Source organism: Sorex araneus, chromosome 7 (assembly GCF_027595985.1).
Source record: "Sorex araneus isolate mSorAra2 chromosome 7, mSorAra2.pri, whole genome shotgun sequence".
Classification (NCBI taxonomy): Eukaryota; Metazoa; Chordata; class Mammalia; order Eulipotyphla; family Soricidae; genus Sorex; species Sorex araneus.
Genome location: NC_073308.1, coordinates 35,052,870 through 35,074,330, shown reverse-complemented (window position 1 = coordinate 35,074,330; position 21,461 = coordinate 35,052,870). Strand labels below are relative to the sequence as shown.

Here is a 21,461-nt window from a genome sequence, read left to right as displayed (position 1 = left end):
GTAGGCTGATAAGATGATCCTGAGAGCGTCTCTTCCAGCTCAGAACTTCCATGGTTTTTAAAAAAAATCTATGATTGAAAGATTTTCAAAATCTCATTTTCCCATCTGTAACACGCTGGAATTCAATCAGAGAGCTCACTGAAGAAAATGAGGCCTCTAAATTACTGCTTTTCCTGTCTCTGACTTCTTATCCCTAGACCTATTTTCTAAGTTATCTCTCTCTCTTTTGGGGGGAGAGGGGTGCTACACCCAGCAGTGTTCAAGTCTTACTCCTGATTCTGTCTCAGGCATCACTGGTGGCAGTGCTCATGTGTGGTCCTGGGGTATGACCCAGCACACAAGGGAAGCACCCTATCTCCTGTGCTCACTCAGTCCTTATACTTCTGTTAAGATTAGACAAATTACATACCATCAGAGTCCACTGGATCTTCTACTTCTTCTGTGTAATTTACTTCTGTTCTCACATAAGTATGATGAAAAGTAAAGGAATCAAATTTGGTGTCTGCAAGAGAATGCTTTCAACACATTCCAGCACTAGGAGGTAGTACTTGGGAATGAAACCTCAGTAATGAACTGGAGAGATAGTACAGCAGGGAAGCACACGGTTGACTGGGCTCATTAATGGGACCGGAGATAGTGTACAGCCTTGTACACGGTTGACCCTGGTTCAATCCCTGGCACCCCAGATGGTTCCTTGAGCTTCACCAGGAGAGATCCCTGCTCGCAGAGCCAGGGATGAACCCTGAGCACCACCAGGTATGGCCCCCTAAAAAACACCCTCATTAACAAAACTGTAATCACACAACTGTGATCACAAACCCAACACGAGCTTCCCATTCCAGCGGACGCAGGCCCCTCAGCTCTCGGGAAAGGATATAAAGCTGCACTCTCCGTCAGGGTGTTCCAGACAATAGGCAGGATCTGCTGCATGGAAGACACCATGTGCTTTGGGAAGTTTTTCACAAGGGCTGTCACTGCCTGAGACACAAGAGAAAAGAAAGTAACACAAGAGGTACAAGTGACACAAGAGAAAAATCGACGATTTCAGACCACCCCTGTGAGTCCCAAGTCTCTCGGTGGGAGCGGCGGTTTTACCTTTAGGACTTCCATCTTAAAGCCGCTGTCGGAGGTGGGGCCGTCGGGGATCTGCAGGGCCTGCACAAAGGCCTCTGTGAACTGCTGCACCACGGGGAAGATCAGGACTTTGGCTGCACCCTGAGAAAGACACCGAGTCAAACTGGACAGATTGCAAATGCTCAGTTTCAACACACGGCACGTGTAAGAAACAGAGGCTGGGGCAGGTAATGCTCTCTCCAGGCTAAGTCCCAGAAGAAGAGGGTAGCCATAAAGTCACCAGATACTTGGAATACCAAGTTCACTCTGTTTCCTTATTTAATACTTGCAGTTCCACACTAAGAGCTAAAATTCTCTTTAAGACCAACTCTCCAGCACCGTGACTGAATCCGTGGTTTGCAGCTACCTGTTTTCACGGGAGGGTCATGCAAGGGAAGCCAAATTTTGATGGGGCTGGAGCGATAGCAGAGCAGGGAGGGCATTCACTGTTCATGTAGCCAACCCAGATTCGATTCCCGGAATGTGAGCCCCTGTGCAGTGCCAGGAGTATTCCCGAGTGCAGAGCCAGGAGAAACCCCTGAGCATTGCCAAGTAAGGCCCCAAAGCAAAAGCAAAACCAAAACCAAAAATTTGCCTGAATGATGCTCGTGCTCAAACAAAAGGCAGCTAAGCTACTACGAAAGGAATACTCCCCCCAGTGCTGACTCTCTTCCCCACAGTGCTGGCCACTGTGCATTCCGGTGCTGCTCTGCCTGCACTGGAGGCCTCAGCAAAGGCCCCACCTGCTTTGGCTTACAAACTTGGAGAAAGCATGAAGTCTGTGATGGATCCAAAGTCAGTTACCTTTTCCAGTTCCTCCATGTTACAAATCATATGGGCACACGTGGTGAAAATCTCCACAGCCCGAGAACGGGTCCGAATCCCGTATACCTGGAGAGAGTCAGAGATAACAGTCTTAAGACTCGGTGTGAGCCTGTCACAGAAGAGAAACTGTACTCTAAGTAGGGTCCCTGGGGAGGAAAAATGTCGTGCTTTCATGCACACCCAGGAGACGGTCTTGTGTAATTCAGGGAGTGAGAGGGGGGAGAATGTTACAATTCATTGGGGGAGCCGGTCATACACAAGGGCTTCTGTGGGTCGGAAGACTTGGGCTCTGATTCATCTACAGATCAAATATACAAAAACAAATTTATTATCGAGGGACTGTTACGTATAAAAACACTGATAAAACTGCTTCAAAGGTTAGCTGAGCCGACCACGCTTAGGTGGATGCCTTGACGAGAGTCCGAAGGAAGCATGACGCACGGGGCCCTCAGCGCCACAGAGAACAAACAGTACGGCACTTCACTCCTGCCAAAGGCTGGCCCTTGGAGTCGTAAGTGAAAGATTTAAGGCTCATTCAGACTGAATCTTTATCAGTTCTACGTGTGGGGTCAGAAGCGAAATGACAGAATCCCCAATGGAAGCCGACCGGAGCCCAAGCAACTGTTACTCAATGGATGGTAGAGCTGAGATGTCATACCTCGGCCATGGTGAAGATCTTATACATCTCTGGGAGAATGACAGGAGCAACAAGTGGCATCTGTGTGTCTGTTACTTCTCGAGTAAATTCTACAAAGAAAGCAGTGCTATTAAAAAACAAAAAACTAAAACTAAAAAAAAAACCAAAAACCTGTCTTCAGGGCCAAAGAGATAGTACAGTGGGTAGGGTCCTTGCCTGGCACAGGACTGACCCCAGGTTTGATCCCTGGCATCCAAAGGAGCACCACCAGGAGTGATCCCTGAGCAAAGCCAGGAGAAAGCCCTGAGCACCACTGGGTGTGGCCAAAAAAAAAAAAAAAAAACAACCCAAGGAAGAAACCTGTGGGCTGGGCTGTACAGGGGTTATGGCATATGTCTTGCATACAGCCAATGTCGGTTCAATCCCCAGAACTACGTGCTCCCAAGTACTGCTGGGTAATCCTGGAGTTGTAAGCACTGAGCTGGCCCCGAGCAATCCCCAGCACCGCATCCCTGAGCATTAGCACTGAACCACAGGCCCACTGGGCAAGAGTCACCAGGAGGGGCCTCAAGCCTCTTAAGTACCACTTGTGTGAGGGGGACACCCACCAAAAGCAAAGAAACTCTTTAGGGGGACGAGGGGCTGGCTCACTGTCAAGCACGTAGCGAATCACTTGGGGAGAGCGCCTAGGGGGCATCTGGGTGAGATGCTAGGGCGCACCCAGGCAAGTGCCTAGAATGCACCCAGGCAAACGCCAGGGATGCACCCAGGCAAGCACCTAGGGCAGCACTTTGGCGAGCAGTGCCCTAAATGTGCTGCTCTCTGTGAGCAGAACACACATGACCGGTGAACAACCCCTTGTCATCAAAACATCAGCATCAAACAGGGGCAGAGAGATGCTGCTGATGCGGCAGGGCACCAGGTAAAGCCACGGTGCTCCATCCCCGTACCACGGGCTCTGCCCCCAGCAACTTACCACCACCGGGGATGGCTCTGGGGGCTCTTGGGTATGGCAGGAGTGGTCCCCGGGACAATGAGAGTACTTCTCCCCTTGGAGAGTACCCCATGGATGCAGGGGTGCTCAGTGCTGTGTGTGGCCTGACACACCCGAGTGTGACTGGATGTGTCATCGCACAGACCATCTGCTCTACATACACCATCAGGCCGACTGCAGGCAAGGGCACCCTCCGAGTCTGGACTTAACCAAAGTACTACAGGCTAACGTCATTGCCGACAAGACATTGCCCTGCAGTGGGAGGACATACACAGAGACAGACAGTAGGAGGTAGAGACCAGGGGACGGCTCAGTGGCAAAATATGCCTGCTGCGAAGTATGAGGCCAGAGTCAGGCCCCTGGGCCGCCACACGCACCAAGTGGTGTCTTGGCAGTTCCGCCGCCTGGGATGCAGGCGCTGCCCAGACGGTACGATCTCTAGTACACAGCAGGCCTGCCCAAGGACCACAACAAAAGTGTCTGACCTGCCAGAAGTTCTACCAGCAGAATGTGCAGAAGAAGCACGAGCGGACGAGTATGACCCCTGGCAAAGAAGTGTGAGCTGCTCAGCAGAGGCACCCCCAGTGAGCACCACAACCGAGTGTGACTATGGCCTGGTCACAACAACAAATGAAGGACGGAGATGCGAATGGGGGGATGGCTGAGAGTCGGAGTATCGGGGAGAGTAACAAATGTCAATTCCAACTGGTCTGAGTCATTCCACTGCAGCGCTTCTTGGAAGCTCTCTTGGCTGCAGACACGGATGCCAAGGCCAAGGCTTCCATACCTGTGAGGACTCGCATGGCGCCGTGGACAGCGTTCAAGTCTCCGCTCACCAACATCTCCATCAGCAGGTTGAAGAGCTGGGGCCAGGCTTCAGGCCAGTCCCAGTGGGCAATGGCCGACACGGCGTAAGCTACACTGGAGCGCACCTTGCTTATGGACTCTCTCAACCCATTGGGCAATAGCTCCCGGATAACAATTTTTGCCTGCAGAGAAGAAAAACCCACCTGCCATTAGACCAAGTTACAAGCTATGGGTGGAGTCCCGTCCACTAAGAAAAATAACGTGCACAGATCATATCTATCAAAAACTGTACCTAAATTTGGCAACCACTCAGAATTCATCCATGATCTCTAAATGTGTGATGTCCACTACATAATATCCAGCAAAGAAGCCCCTATGCTTTGCCATTTAAATGTCAAGTACAATGAGATTTAAAAAGTTACAATTTCTCAGTTATACTAGCCATACTGCAAGTTCTCAGAAGCCCACATGTGGCTTGTAGCTATAATACTGAATAGAAATAGAACATCCCAATGGGCAGCACTGTTTGAGATTAATGCCTCAAAATTCTAGTGGGCACAAAATAAATGCACAGCTCTAAGGAAAACGTGATGTCCTTTAGTTTTTTTTTTTTTTTTTTGGCTTTTTGGGTCACACCTGGAGATGCACAGGGGTTACTCCTGGCTCTGCACTCAGGAATTACCCCTGGCCGTGCTCAGGGGACCATATGGGATGCTGGGATTTGAACCTGGGTCAGCCGCATGCAAGGCAAATGCCCTACCCGCTGTGCTATCTCTCCAGCCCCACGTGATGTCCTTTAAAGTTGACTTTTGAATGTATCTAATTTGTTTTCAATATTCTGAAATGTTTCTATTTAAAATTAATGGCATTTCCCCATTTCTGTTGAGGCTGTATTCATTCATTCAATGGTTTTGGGCTGCACCCAGCAATGCTTGGGGCTTACTCTCGGCTCTGTGCTTGGAGATGACTCTTGGTGGTACTGAGGGGACCACACACAATGCCAGGGATAGAACAGGACTTAGACGTGTGCAAGGCAGGAGTCTTGATCCCTGTATTCTATCTCCAGCTCCTAAACATGATCACTGTTTGATCTGGTCACATCTGGTGATGCTGACGGCTTCCCACTCGCTCTGTGCTCAGAGGCCACTCTTGGAGGCTCTCCAGAAGCCACATGAAGCGCTGGATCAAACGCAGGTTGGCTGCATGTAAGACAAGTGCTCACCTGCTGTACTCTCCCCAGCCTAATTTTATTGTCAATAAATTATTTTATTAATAATAGTTTGGTGGTACTAAAATTTAACTGAGGGCTTCACACATGCAAGGCAAGTGCTCTACTGCTGAGTCATATCATTGGCCTTTAATGTTAGATGTCAAAACCCCCTGAAGCTTAGGAGTTAAAATGCTTTCACATTTTTTTTTTTTCTTTTTGGGTCACCTGATGATGCTCAGGGGTTACTCCTGGCTCTGCACTCAGAAATGATGGGATGCTGGAATCAAACCCGGGTTGGCCGAGTGCAAGACAAATGCCCTACCTGCTGTGCTATCACTCCAGCCCCGCTTTCACTATCTTATAGCTAGAAAAAGACAGTACTCCAATCTGATCACAGGTCAGCCTAACATTAGAGCTGTCTTATCCACAGTGTGAGGTTCATGGTGCCTGCTAGCCATCATTTTTCCAACTTAGTTTTCTTTCTTGTAATTGTGTCAATGCTGATATTGAAAGCCAGTTTCTGAGAAAAAAAAAAAAAAGTCCTCAAATCTCTCTGGGTAGATTAATTCAAGTAAGTCCTTACCCTTTCTGTAGTTTCAGGAGGCCTAAACTTCTCAGACTGGGCACACCAGTGAGTCTCCACATACTGTTTCAAAATAACTGATGCCAGCTGTGAAGAGAAAAAGTAAACAGTACAGTTAGACTTTCTTCACAACTAAAACCAGGCACATGGGTCTGAAGTTCATGTTCAGTACCAAATTCCAGGTTATTATTAATACGGATTTTTGGGTCACAGCAGGCAGTGCTCAGGGATCACACCTGGAGGGCTGGGATGAGACCTGGGTTGCTGTGTGCAAGGCAAGCGCCCGACCCGCTCTATCACTCCCTCCCGGAAATTCCAGGTTATTTATAAAGTGACCTCCTCCTTTCTCTTTCTCATAAGAACGTTTCATCACCAAGCATAGGGACATTTCTTAGAGGGCCTATCAGAGCGGACTCACCTGACGGATTGCCAGTGCCCCCTGGGGATCGACGGTCAGCTCTGCTAGGTGAACACCAAATTCTGAAACAGAACATTTTATTGTGAGCCTTAAACATACTCAGGAAAGCTAGAGCAAATGTCCGGGCTTTAAGCCTGATGTCAGCAAGACTCCAGGAAAAATACACGATCCACCATTTATACAAGTAACGAACTACTGAGACTGATTCTCCTAAGCAAGACACAGATCAGCGTGCAGGATCCAGACAGTCCCACATCCCGGCACTGCACACCTTCTCTGCCAAAATGGCAATGCCTTCCTCTTAACCAGCGAGTGCAGCATCTAGAGCCTCACAGGAATTATATCTAACTCAGAAGTTCCCAAACTCTTTTCACTGTGAAAAGTCAAGTCGCTCAGTAGCTCCGGGCAATATTCCTTCTCAGAGCAAAAAGAAAGCGGCCCTTCAAGGACCCGAGGCCACCACTGCTCCTAACCTGGTGGGCAGTGGGTCATAACCCCCAAGGGAAACACTGCTCTAACCCAAAAGGAAAACTGAAAGAGGAAATATCAGGACTTGAGCAGATATACCACGGCAAGTTAGAGAAGACTAGGTCTAAGAAAATCCACCTGGCTTAAGAGGCTGAATCCTAAAAATAAGGGGTGTAAATGAACAGTTTCCAATGAACAATGTAAGCATTAATTCTGAACTAAGTAGTGGAAGGCTAGGAACCACTCTTACCCCCAAATCAAAGTTTAGCCCCTAAATGAAATTCCTACCAACACCCAAGAGGCTGAGAGCCGTCAGACATAGAGCCGCGGCGGCAGTGCACATAGTGGCTCGTGGTGCTGTCAGCCAACCACCGGTGACCGGGGACTCCGAGCAGGTGTTCAACCTGGCACAGAAATCCTCCGAGGCAGGGTCCTGCTCTGCCACTACTCAACAACCCCCGGGCGCACTCCATCAACCTCAAGGAGATCAACCTGAGGTCGCAGATGTCCCAGGTGCTGCCCAGAGACGCAGGCAGGCGCGTGTTTGTCAGTGTGCAGATCATTACAACATGCCAGTTGGTAGACTGGGAACACCTGTAAAGGTGATTAGAGGCCGCCCCAAACGCCTCTGTCCCTTTCGGAGAGCCGGCAAGCGACGGAGAGTATCCCGCTCACACGGCAGAGCCTGGCAAGCTACCTGTGATGTACTCGATATGCCAAAAACAGTTAATAACGATGGTCCTCATTCCCCTGACCCTGAAAGAGCCTCCAGTACGCCATTGGGCTACACAAAACACGCGACAGAGACAAATGGAGACATTACTGGCGCCCACTCGAGCAAATAGATGAACAAGGCGATGACAGTGGTATAGTGAAACAGGAAAAACCACCCTAAAATGAATAAAGAATCTCCAAGAAGACCCTGAATAGCGGAAATGCTCTGAACAACAAAACCTGAGGACTCCAAGTTCCTGATGCCAAAACTTACTACAGGGCCCAGGGAGAGAGGACATTGGGTAGGCACTTGCCACGCATGCAGCCAACCCAGGTTCAATCCCAGACACCACCCAGCATATGTGGTCCCCTGAGCCTGCCACCAGATCCCTGGGCGCAGAGTCAGGGGCAAACCCTAAGCACTGCCATAAGTGGCCTAAAACCTAAAAGCATTTTTTTTAAGTGGCCAAAAGATAAGAGCACGTGCACTGCTAAATGTGGCCGAATTTTTCTCCCGCTGGACTAAACCACTGTGAGTTCCCACCAGTAGTATTTGGAGCATTTCTCCACAATCTCACCCAAAAAATGCAGTAACATACTTTAGAATTTCTGCCAGTCTGATGAGAAGCGGTATTTCTATGTTACTTTTCATCTCTCTGATCAATTACTTTCAGCTCTTTTTCTAAATGTCTCTTGGTGGCGGCGGCATCAGGAACGTTCCCACCTCTCCCCCATTTTTCTATTGGGGTTCTTGTTCTTTGTTCCTCAATTCCTAGGAGCCATTTTATACATTAAAGACATTATTCTTTTCTCTGTGATATATGCTATAAAAAACGCCTCCTGCTCTGTCAGCTCTTGATTTTTTATATACGGTTTTTGTCATGCAAATCAGGGGATGTTTTACGTAGTTAAATTTATCTAATCTTTCACTGCTTCTGGATTTTTTTTTTTTTTTTTTGCTTTTTTGGGTCACACCTGGAGATGCACAGGGGTTACTCCTGGCTCTGCACTCAGGAATTACCCCTGGCCGTGCTCAGGGGGCCATATGGGATGCTGGGATTTGAACCCAGGTTGGCTGCGTGCAAGGCAAACGCCCTACCCGCTGTGCTATCTCTCCAGCCCCATTGCTTCTGGATTTTGAGTCACGGTTTAAAAAGTCTTTCTTTGGGCTGGACGGGCAACTCAGAGGGTTGAGCAGAAGCTTTCCATGGGACAGGCCCAGGACTGAATGTATCAAAATCGAGTCCCAAGGACCACTGGTGTGGCCCAAAACCTAAGAAAGAAGATGGGGCCAGAGAGAGAGAAAGCACGCAGCACCGAAGGCACCTGCCTTACATGCACTGACCCCGGCATCCCATAGGGTCCCCAAGCACTACCAGGAGTGATTCCTGAGAACACAGCCGGGAGTAAGCCCTGAGTAATGTTGGGTGTCAGACAGACAGACAGACACACATATACTCATTAGGAAAAATAAAACACTGCTCACGCCTCCCTCCCTGCGTTGTGCTGCTGTTGATGCCGTGACCCCAGGCAGCAGCTGCACAGCCCATGGTCTGCCTGGGCCATGGTGCTGCTCAGACCCACCCTCCCTGCATGTTGGCGCTGGCACCCAGGAGTGTACTCTCAGTCGAGGCACAGAAGTCGCACATCCCCCTTTACAGCTGTGGTGTTCTCAGGGGCTGTGGCCTTTTTATTGGGGAGGGGGAGGGTCTTGGCAGAACACCTGGCTGTGGGGCAAGCAAGACTTAGTCTGTCGAAGGAGGGATCTAGAGCAGGGCTGCCAGGGCTGGAGACATGGAGACCCCTGGGATTCTGCCTCACCACCACTCACTTGGCAGCAGCATTATTCCTCTCAGCCCTAGTTCCATGTTTAAATACTGAGGTTCCTAATCCAGCTGGAACATTCTTTCTTGGGGGGTGGGGAACCACATCAAGAGGTACTTAGAGACCATCATGCCTGGCACTGCTTGGGGTACTAAGCCAACATTCAAACTAGGGCCGCCATAGCATGCAGGCAAGTGCTTTAACCTTTATACTATCGCCTGCTGTCTAGCACTTAGTTTCTTACTTTTACATTTTAATTGAATCACTGTGAGATACACATTTACAAAGTTGCTCATGATTGTTTTTTTTAGTTATACAGTGTTTCAACACCCATCCCTTCATTGGTATACATTTCCCACCACCAATGACCCCAGTTTCCCATCCTCCATCCCACCCCCCCCACCCCTCCCATCAGCCTGCCTCTATGGCAGACACTCTTCCTCCCTCCCTCTGTCTCCCTCTCTCCCCCCACCCCACCCCTAACACACACACTCTCTCTGGGCATTATGGTTTTTGCAACACAGATACTGAAGGGTTTTTTTTTTTCCCTTTTTGGGTCACACCCTGCAATGCTCAGGGGTTACTCCTGGCTCTGCACTCAGGACTTACTCCTGGCAGTGTTCAGGGAACCCTATGGGATGCTGGGAATCGAACCCAGGTCGGCCACGTGCAAGGCAAATGCCCTACCGCTGCGCTATCGCTCCAACCCCAAGGTTATTATGTTTATCCCTTTATCTACTTTCAGCACTCAGTTCTTGTCCAGAGTGGTTATTTCCAATTATCACTGCCATAGTGTTCCTTTCTGTCCTAATTGCCCTCCCTGCCCCAGGCAAATTTTCAACCTGGACCAGTCCTCCTGGCCCTTGTTTCTATTGTCCTTGGGTATTTGTCTCATACTGTTTTTTGAATATCCTATAAATGAGTGAAATCATTCTATATCTGTCCTTCTCATGCATGTCACCAGCATGATACTCTCCATGTTTATTCATTTATAAGCAAATTTCATGTCTTCATTTTTTTTTTCTGACAGCTATGTAGTATTCCATTATGTAGATGTGCCATAATTTCTTTACTTATCTGTTCTTGGGTACTTGGGTTGTTTCCAGATGCTGGCTATAGTGAATAGTGCTGCAATGAACACAGAAGAGCAGAAGGCTTTTTCTGCATTGTGTTTTTGGGCTCCTAGGGTATATTCCCAGGAGTGGCATATGGAAGTGGTATAAGGGTCATATGGAAGCTCAATTTCTAGTTTTTCAAGGAATGCCCATAATGTTTTCCCAAAAGGCTGGACCAGTTGGCATTCCAAGAATGAGAGTTCTTTTCTTCCTGCATATGTGCCAGCACTGGTTGTTCTCGTTCTTTTTGATGTGTTAATTTTTCAATAGAGTATAGGTCTCTGCCTTAACTCCAAAGGCTAGCTATCTTTCCAAGCACCTTTGTTAAACAGTCCATTTTGACTCTGACTTAAGACGCCGCCTTTCTCCACCTCTCCACCCTAAATTTCAGTTGCTAGTCATGTTGTCTGTCTCTAATCCACAGGTCTACTGGATCACCCAGCCATGCTGGGTTCATCAGAGAGGCTCCGTTACTGCTTGCTAGAATGCATCCTTCCTCCTTGTTCTTCTTTCGCACAGTCTCTGGGGTGCTTTTCGAGCAGGCCTGCTTTTCTATGGCCTCTGGGATCAGCTCGCCTATCACAACTTTAATGTTGCACTTCCCTCAGAATCTCTGGAACTGCTGACAATTTCTTCTACTAGGATATTGTACATTGTTTTGCTACTGTCATTCCTATTTTTTGTTGCTATTATAAATGCTTTTAAATCACCATTATATCCCCTAAACTTTTACTATTTTTGTATGTAAAGGTTACCGATCTTTTCTATTTTGTCCTATTTTAGTGAATTCTTAGGGTTTTTTTTGAGAGGGGAGGGGTGCAGGGCAGGGGAACAGAGAGTTAGGCCACATCCAGCAATGCTCAGGGGCCACTCCTAGCTCTGTGCTCGGGGGGCTCATACACGGTGCTAGGGACCTGAAGCAGGACAATGCAGCTGCATGCAAAGCAAGCACCTCCCCTCCTGTACTAGCTTTCCAGCCCTGGATTCCTAGAGTCTTAACTTATTATCCTTATTTTGAGCTCGTTTATTTTTTATTTATTTATAGAGGTTTTTAATTACAACCTTTTTGTTTGTTTTGCTTTTTGGGTCACACCCAGCGTTGCACAGGGGTCACTCCTGGCTCATGCACTCAGGAATTACTCGTGGTGGTGCTTGGGAACCATAGGACATACTGGGAATTGAACCTGGGTCAGCCTCGTGCAAGGCAAATGCCTTACCTGCTGTGCTATTACTCCAGCCCTCGTTTATTTTTTAGACATTCCTATATCACCAGCTTTAAGCTATGGAAGGAAAAATCCTAAAAACTACCACAGAAGAAGTCACATTCTTTCTAAAGCACTCAGAGTAATTCATCATAAGCAAATGCTTAAACTCTGAAGAACTATCTTTGAAGATTCTGAAACCCAGTCTAATCATTATTTTGGCTAGTTCAGACGAACACTATAAAATGCATCAACAGAACAAAGGGTAGCACTGTAGCACTGTTCTCCTGTTGTTCATCAATTTGCTCGAGTGGGCACCAGTAATGTCTCCATTGTGAGACTTGTTACTGTTTTTTGGCATATAACAAAGGGTAGGTGTCTAAAATCCACACATCTGGAAGCCGCCTTTCAGAACTGAGTAAAACACAGACAAGTCGGAGACACATCAGGATTCCCCCAGATCCCAGTGTTCAAGCAGAGCTCCAGGCTGGGAGACGGTCCGGGGCTCACGTGTGCCTGCATATGGCCAACCCCGGCTCCATCCCTGGCACTTCACACGCTCTCCTCCTTGGCAAAATAAAGTACCCCAAACACACACGTGAAATCCAGTTACAGAGAAAGCAAGGGTACTTGGAAAGGGTACCTGTATTTTGGTTAAATTCTTATACTATAATGGATATTGTTCTTTATTTTCTTTTGCCACACCTGGCGATGCTCAGTGGACCATATGGGGATGAGATCAAACCCAGGTTGGCAGCATGTCACTGTACTTTCTCTCCAGCCCCAATAACGGGGACTATTTTTATGGCTCCAAATATGCACAGAATGTCATTTGGCCTAACACATGGTGGATCAGTTTTTTTTTTTTTTTTTTTTTGCTTTTTGGGTCACACCTGGCAATGTACAGGGGTTACTCCTGGCTCTACACTCAGGAATCACTCCTGGCTGTGCTCAGGGGACCATATGGGATGCTGGGCTTTGAACCTGGGTCGGTCGAGTGCAAGGCAAATGCCCTACCCGCTGTGCTATTGCTCCAGCCCCTGGTGGATCAGTTTTGGCATATCGTATAGGATATCCATCAGAATGATCTATAAGCTTATTTATATATTACATGGACCACAAAATATTTTCTTTAAGGCACTGTTTCAACAGTTTCTACATCAATATAATGACAAACTGCAATGAGATTTTTGACAAAGTTTGAAACTTGAATTGAGATGAAGATTTTAACAAATCTGAACTCATTACCCCACCAAAGAAAGACAGATCCAGTAAGAGTTGGAGAGTAATCCTGAGAATCACTGAAGAGAAAATGAACTTTATACACTGGTGCTAATGAGTTATTATGACACCAAGGCCAGGCAAAATCTACATAGTGGTGTTTGGGGGTGCTTTGTACCAGTCTGAGAACTTCAAGCCTACTCTTCTTAGAGAAAGTTTACTGAATACATTTTTTTTTTAAAATTTCGTGCCAGCAGAAGATAGTATAGTGGCTACAATCACAATAGCTGGAAAGTATTTTTTTTTTTTTTTTTTTTTTTTTTTTTTTTTTGCTTTTTGGGTCACACCTGGCGATGCACAAGGGTCACTCCTGGCTCTGCACTCAGGAATTACCCCTGGCGGTGCTCAGGGGACCATATGGGATGCTGGGAATCGAACCCGGGTCGGCCGCGTGCAAGGCAAACGCCCTACCCGCTGTGCTATCACTCCAGCCCCAATAGCTGGAAAGTATTGATAAGCTTTTTTCTTTTCATGGGTCACACCCAGCGATGCACAGGGGTTACTCCTGTCTTTGTGCTCAGGAATTACTCCTGGGGAATCGAACCCGGGTTGGCCGTGTGCAAGGCAAACGCCCTACCTGCTGTGTTATCGCTCCAGCCCCCCATAAGCTATCTTTAACTTAATCATTTTCACAAACATATCAAAGACAATACCCTAATTTCCACCTTCTCGAGACTGTAAGAGATGTGAAAGAAAGATGTAAGCAGGAGACTAACTAAAATCTGGAGGTGCTCATAAACCAAAGTCAACCAGAGAACCTGAATCTGTAACAAGCACAGATTTTCTCTGAAAGTTTATTTCCTCCACAAGAAGACCAGAAATTTGAGTAACATGAACCTCTGCTCAAAAGTCTTAAGGGGGGGAAGGGGGAACCTCAAAGAATATCACTGTCATTTACAAACAGTCTCAAAAAGTTTTAAACAGAATGAATAAAAGATAGATCTCCTTCTCTGAGGGTTTCTGAAGTTCAAGAACAGTGACCACATTATCAGTCCTGGTTTGGAAAGCCTCCAAATTCAAAGACATAAACCTCATCTGGACTAGGCTACAGAGGCATGTAACAGGGAAACCAATTATTCCATTTGTCAAGACCATGTGTCTACTGGAAATAAAGGGCATCAACCAAAATAGAAGCAATGAAACTTCCCAGCTAGTTGGAGATGGGGATGATGAGATTCACGGCAGAGCACCTGCCTCGCATGTTCAGTGACTCAGACTTGCTCCCTTGCACAGTCCTACCACAAACTACTTGAGAAATTATTAACAAGCAGTAACAAAGGGGAGGACGATGCAATGGTGAATTCTGCTATACAACCAAAGCATGGGAGGACAAGTCGTTCTCTGACTTGCCTGGGGGCCATAGAAAGCAGTGCCGGGGGGCTATTCCCAGGACAGTGACCGAGGAGCTAAAATCAGGGTCTCTGCATGCTGAGCACGGGCTCCAGCCCTCTGAGCCATCTCCAACTTACTTTGTCTTTTTAGTTTTGGGGTCACACTTTGGTCCTTGGGGCTTACTCCTGTCTCGATGCTTAGGGATCACTTCTGGCGGGCTCAGGGAAACACACAGGATGCTGGAGATCAAACTCAGGTCAGTCTCATCCAAGGCATGTGCCCTACCCGCTGTGCTATCACTTTGGCCCCTCTGATGAATTTTAAATCTGATCACCATAGATGCTCTTATCCATTGCTGACTTCTGCTAAGCAGCAAAAATCTCATTTACAGATATTCACTTAACAGAGATAATATGGTATTTTTGGAAGGAATACTAAGTATATTTACAAGGACAGAAGAACCTTCACTTAGTATGTTTTGGAGGAGCTCCCCTTCTGCTTACTGGTATCTTTAACATTATTTATTTTTGCAATTTATTTTATTTTGGTGGTGCTCAGGAGATACTCCTGTGGGACCATGTGGTGGTATGGGCTGGACAGGGGCTCTAGCATGCAGAGCCCGAACACTAGCCCTTTAAGCTATCTTCCAGGCTCCATTAGCATAATGTCTTAGAAAGCGCTAGATTCAATAGTGTGATGATTTAGTTTTGGATTATTAAGAAAGGGAAAACAATAGAGACACAGTTACTTTATATTGTCTTGCATGGATAAGGTCCAATTCATAATAAACTAAAATTCCATCTAAAAAGAGGGCATTCCTGAGAAGTTGTAGGTTAACTTTCAAAAGCCATTTTTTTTTTTTTTTGCTTTTTGGGTCACACCTGGCTATGCTCAGGGGTTACTCCTGGCTTTTGCACTCAGGAATTACTCCTGGTGATGCTCGGGGGACCATATGGGATGCTGGGAATTGAACCCGGGTCGGCCGCCTTGCAAGGCAAACGCCCTACCCGCTGTGCTACCACTCCAGCCCCTCAAAAGCCATTTTTTGTTAGGAAATTTAATCTCTCTAACTCAATCCCTGCCCCCTCAACCCCCCCTCCCCTTTTCTGGGTTTTTGGACCACACCTGGTGATGCTCAAGGGTTTCTTGTGACCCTGTACTCAGGAATTAGTCCTGGCAGTGCTCAGGGGACCATATGGTATGCTGGGGATTGAACCTGGGTCGGCTGTAAGGCAACTGCCCTACCCACTGCATGATCCCTCCCGCCTCTCTCTAGCTCAATTTTTTTTTTTTTTTGCTTTTTGGATCACACCCGCCGATGCACAGGGTTTACTCCTAGCTCTACACTCAGGAATTACTCCTGGCGGTGCTCAGGGGACCATATGGGATGCTGGGAATCGAACCCGGGTTGGCCACATGCAAGGCAAATGCCCTACCCGCTGTGCTATTGCTCCAGTCCCTCTAGCTCAATTTTCTATAGTGAAATAATGGTAAAGCTCATTCTATTAATGTGGGTTTCCACATGCGGCTGCTAGTGCGGCCTCTTGACCTCATTATCTCTTCATTCTTGGCAATGGAAAACAAATTATCAAATGCTTTCTTTTCAGCAGATCGACTTTAGGGGGGAGAAACTCCAAATCAGTAATAGTGAGTTTTTTGTTGAAATATTGAATGTAATCAAAGTAAAGTGAAAGTAAAGTGAAATATACCAGTTACACATGTGGGGTGGGGGGCTGGGGAAGTGGGGGGAAGGGGGGAGGAATACTGTGATTCTTGGTGGTGAAATATGTGCACTGGTGAAGGGATGGGTGTTCGAGCATTGTATAACTGAGACTTAAACCTGAAAGCTTTGTAACTTTCCACATGGTGATTCAATAAAAGAATAAATTAAGGGGCTGGAGAGACAGCACAGCGGGTAGGGTGTTTGCCTTGTACGCGGCTGACCCGGGTTCAAATCCTAGCATCCCATATGGTCCCCTGAGCACGGCCAGGGGTAATTCCTGAGTGCAGAGCCAGGAGTAACCCCTGTGCATCGCCAGATGTGACCCAAAAAGAAAAAAAAATAAATTAAATAAAAAAAATAATAATGTGGGTTTCCACTAACTGGAGGTTCTTGATCCTACCTATGGCTTCCTCTGACTTCTTTCCTAAGACTCCTTTTCCCTCTGTCCTTGGCGCATCCTCTGTGGCTTCAGGCTTTTTGTTCATGCCCGTTATCCTTGCTCCCCATTCTCTGCTTCCAGCCCACTGGACACACACACCCCTCACTGACTGACACTTGGCTGGAGGGGCAGTGGGCAGGAGAGCATGAGGATAAAGAGTGGGTCCTGAGTACCTTCTGCAGTGTCAAGGGTACGCCAGGCACAGGGCCAGGCACTTCGTGGCAGTGAGGGCAATGAGTGAGAGGAAGAACTGTGAGCGGGGACCATGTGAGCGAGCTGGGGGGAGGGGATTCTGGAAAAGGCCCCCATTTTCTATGGGAGGGCGATACGCACTACAAAACCACAGATGAAAGGGGAAAAGAAAACTCCACAACTGGCCTTTTTCCGAGCGTGGCCGCCTTCCGCTCGGCTCAGTGCCCGCCACATGCCCAGGTGTGCGTCTGGATCCGGGAGGGATTCCCTTCGAGGTGGCTGTGCTTACGCTATACTGTAAGAGAGCCAGAAAAGTGCCCATGAGAACCAGAAAGCAAACTTCCAGCCAGAACGATCATCTCTCTCTAGGCATCTAAGATGGTGGGGGGCTGGCACGGGGATCTGGGCAGGAAGAGCAAGGGACAGATGATTCCACCCCTCCCAAGTTCAATGCAATGGCAGTGGAAGGAAAGGGAAAAAGAAAGTATTTCCTGTGACTTCTCTGCTGGAGCAAGACAGAAAAGACAAAGTCGAGACCAAACGGGAGGGAAACAAGCATCTTCATTTCTAATAGAGAAAAAGAAACAACTAAAAGAAGAACAGGATCTTCTAATTATGATGGTCTAACTCTAATTACAGAGGAAAATCAGCTGTGATGGCCTGGAAAATTAGAGCTAATAAACGAAAGCAACTCCTTCCATCACCTGGGTGATCTGGGTGATGCTGTTCTTAGAGGAAAAACAGAAAGAGAAGAAGAAAAGGGAAAACCATCATTCCAAGATGCTTAAAATAAAAATTTTAAAAACCCACCATATGGGGCTGGACAGATAGCGAGGCAGGTATGGCGCTTGCCTTGCAGGTAGCTGACCTGGTTCAATCCCCAGAATTCCATACAGTCCTGCAAGCAGTGCTCCTGAGTGCAGAGCCAGCAGTAAGCCCTGAGCATCACTGGGTGTGGCCTCAGAACAACAACAACAACAACAAAAACATACAAAAAACCCACCCAAACTGATAAATACACCCAAGCTAAAGAGCTGGCACACTCAAGTCATGATCTTAAACTACGTAAGCCAGAGTCGAAGCAGATCAGAGAACCGCTGAGTTGATGTTGATGTAAAGAGTTCAGTCTTTTAGTCCTTTAATTTACTGTTTATAAAACACTTGCCACGGCCCTGCTTATTACATACAAGTGGAATTAGAAGAATGTCCAAAGAGATCAAAACGCTTTTCATTTTTACTCCACTGAGGTAACACTGGATTCCTACAAGCCTTTGCAATCAAAACTCAAAGTCTCAATCATCCTAAGCCAAATGAAGTTAGCTTCCTAAAGCATTTGGAGCACACAATTACCTGCTGGATCTTGTACAGCACAGTAACTTCCTAACAGTCAAGCAATGTGCTCATCCAGCAGGGAGGGAGTCAGCGGTACCCTTGCCTCTAATTAATCCTGTTAATTAACGAGTCGAAAAGGTTTACTAGGTTTCTGTCCCTCAAATTCCAGGCGACCAGTTTTCCAGGGGAAACTGAAAGCAAAAGAACTCAAGAAAACCATTCCACGAAACCAGGCTGAGAAAGAGCCAACCATGATCTTTCAGGAGTCAATTTGCGGTGACTCGCTCCCACATACACATTTCCTGGCCCCCGTTCTGGAGGATGTGGGAATTACAGTCAAGTTATTTCTTGGAAAAGAACAGCTGGCAGAGTGAATGCCCAGAATGTACCTTGTGCTCCAGCAACCTATTTTCAAAAATAACTGTTCCCCTATTTCAGAATCTGCAGAAAGCATGCCAAAGCTTCTCACTTGTCCATTTAAAAGGGTGTTAACAATTGACCTGTGCCCTCCAACTTCATTCCCCACCCCCACCCCCAGTGAGTAAATCCAGGGCATCACATAGGCAAGGCAAGTGCCCCTCTGCTAACCACATCCCTGATCAAAAGTTAAGATTTCTTCACTTCAGCTTTAATATCAGAAGTCATCATCTGTAAGCAGAGTGGTACATTGGTCTGTCAGAGGGGATCAAACAGGTGATCTTAAAAATCAACGATATAAACGGCACAAAGATTATGAGGTTCTCAGGGAAAAGACCAAAAAAAAAAAACAAAAAAACAAAAAAAACACGAAACAAAACAACCCAACCAGATCTGGTTAATATCTGACTTAGGGTCACATGGAAGCAAAAATGCTTAGCAGAACAAAAATATTAATATATATATATATATATATATTTTGCTTTTTTCGATCACATCTGACAATGCACAGGGGTTGCTTCTGGCTCATGCACTCAGGAGTTACTCCTTGGCGGTGCTCAGAGGACCGTATGGGATGCTGGGAATCAAACCCGGGTCGGCCGCATGCAAAGCAAACGCCCTACCCACTGTACTATCGCTCTAGCTCTCAAAATAGTAATTTTAAAAATCAACTCTAGGGGCTGGAGCAATAGCACAGTGGGTAGGGCGTTTGCCTTGCACGCAGCCGACCCGGGTTTGATTCCCAGCATCCCATATGGTCCCCTGAGCACCGCTAGGAGTCATTCCTGAGTGCAGAGCCAGGAGTCACCCCTGTGCATCGCCGGGTGTGACCCAAAAAGCAAAAAAAAAAAAAAAAAAAAAAATCAACTCTACTTTTATTTTAAAAAAGTATTCCCTAGGGCGCATATGCTGCCTGTGCCCATGTGTTGCTGCTGAGCACATGTGGTGCCCAAGCACATGCGTCGCCACATGTCCCCTCCTGAGATGTGCACTTTCCTATCTAACTCTAGGGTGTATACTGGGGCTCCCTCTCCACTCTGGAGAAGCCCGAGTTCTCACTTGAGCTTCTTCTCTCTCTTTCTCTAAAACCTGTTTCAACTTCAGGGAAAAATAAAAATGTTTCCTAAGACCAGAGAATGTAGTTTCTTCTACTAGAAAACACCAAATATGTGAAAAAACTTAAAGGGGTACATAACTAATCCATTCATTTGATCCAAATTATTTGTTCCTACATTTGCAAGACAGCTTCTGGACTGGGCTCCAGGGAAATCTGGAAGCAAAGTCCTGCTGGTGCTCTAAGGTCAGAGAGGTGGTTAAATCCCCAGGAGCCACGTGCTACATGGCTGTATTTCCACGTTAAGGAGGGTAACAGCTACTGGAGAAGAAGTCATATTAAGACAACATCTAAGATTCAGACTTCATATTTGGGCACTCAGGACCCAATGGCAAAGACAAAACAAATCAAACTCCTTGTTAAAGGACAAAGGAAAAGGAGAAAGAGAAGCAAGGACAACTGGGCAGTGAATTATCACCCTCCAGATAAATATCATTCGTTCAGGGAGTGAATTTTTATGATTTTTAAATAGAGTATTTAGAACACAGGTGACCTCTAAGAGGCCCAAAGCACCTCATTTATTTCCAGAGCATTGATGTCACTCTGGACATCATATTCTGACCTGTCCGGGGGCCATATGCCTTCCTATTCCAACATGCATGTCTGGTCACCTCCCGGGCCTCTCCCCGAGCCTACAGCAGCTCTCACAGACTAACAGTCACCAGGAAACTCTGTGTGCGTGTTTCAATGTGGTCAAGTCACGGCCTAGATCCAATGCAACTTCTGCACTTCTCCTTCACTTGTGAGTTAAGACACAAAAGGAAAGAGATTAGAAATTCAAGAGGACCTCAAGCAGTTTACACATAATTCTCCCTCAATGCGACCAAGAGTTTTTTTCTAGAACAGCGATCAGAGCCCCCAGAGGAACTGTTTGGGAACAACAAGACAAGAGCCAAGATTCACCTTTCCTAGGCACATCTGGGGCACCAGGAACATCAGGTGATCTTCTGGAAATCAGACCCTCAACTGATACTCCACTGGCACAGGACTGGAATGGGCTTCCCTTCCAGTCCTCCTCCTTTTACCCAAGAGGGGCAAGGACACAGCCAGGAATTTTAACCCAGGAGACTCTATTTCAGAAAAATATATGCCTTGTTCTCCAACAGCTTTCTCCTACAAATAGGTGCTCCTCTTAGAGAACCTATATGACGTTTTATATAATGACAATTACAACTAGGTCTTCGAAATGGCCCGTAGCCTGTTTTATGGTAGAAAATTCACTTGCAGCAGCTCTCTGAAGACAAACATTACATTTCCAGGATGGGAAGGTGGCCCAAAGCACTGGAGTACAGGCTGGCACGTGGAGCTTCAGATTTGATCTCTGGCCCCACCTGGCTGGGAGTTCCTAGGAGGGCTCAGCAAGCCTGGGTGTGGCCCCTAAATAAAAATAAATAAAGGCGAAAAATCAAAGGCTATTGTAGCTTAGATTCTTTTTCAATAAAAATATTAAGTGCCGGGCCGAAGCAAATGCTTCGCATGTAGGAGCCCCAGGTTCAATCCCAAACATGGCCCCAAAGACGGCTGGGTGTGGCCCTCCCCCCAAATTAAAAGAAAAGGGCAGGGTGAACCAATAAGCCAGATTGGTATTGCCCATGTGCCCTATTCTCAAAGGAGGGCTTTAAAAAGATGGTGGAAACATTTTTGCTGAGCTGGGAGGGGGGTGGGGGGTGAGGGTATTCTGAGTATTTGGAGAACTTCCAGGAAGTCTGGCCATCAGGATA

At 46.9% G+C, this 21,461-nt stretch overlaps 1 protein-coding gene across 1 annotated transcript in view; it reads right to left on the bottom strand.

Moving 5' to 3' along the window:
• IPO9 (importin 9) overlaps positions 1-21,461 on the bottom strand; it is a 58,759-nt gene that overhangs the window by 36,380 nt on the left and 918 nt on the right. Inside the window, exons 2-9 of the mRNA XM_055144398.1 lie at positions 6,588-6,649; positions 6,170-6,256; positions 4,357-4,558; positions 2,597-2,685; positions 1,918-2,004; positions 1,096-1,215; positions 878-978; positions 410-468 (exon numbers count right to left, since the gene is read on the bottom strand). Coding sequence (XP_055000373.1) covers positions 410-468; positions 878-978; positions 1,096-1,215; positions 1,918-2,004; positions 2,597-2,685; positions 4,357-4,558; positions 6,170-6,256; positions 6,588-6,649 — 807 coding nt within the window. The remainder of the gene's footprint in view (positions 1-409; positions 469-877; positions 979-1,095; positions 1,216-1,917; positions 2,005-2,596; positions 2,686-4,356; positions 4,559-6,169; positions 6,257-6,587; positions 6,650-21,461) is intronic.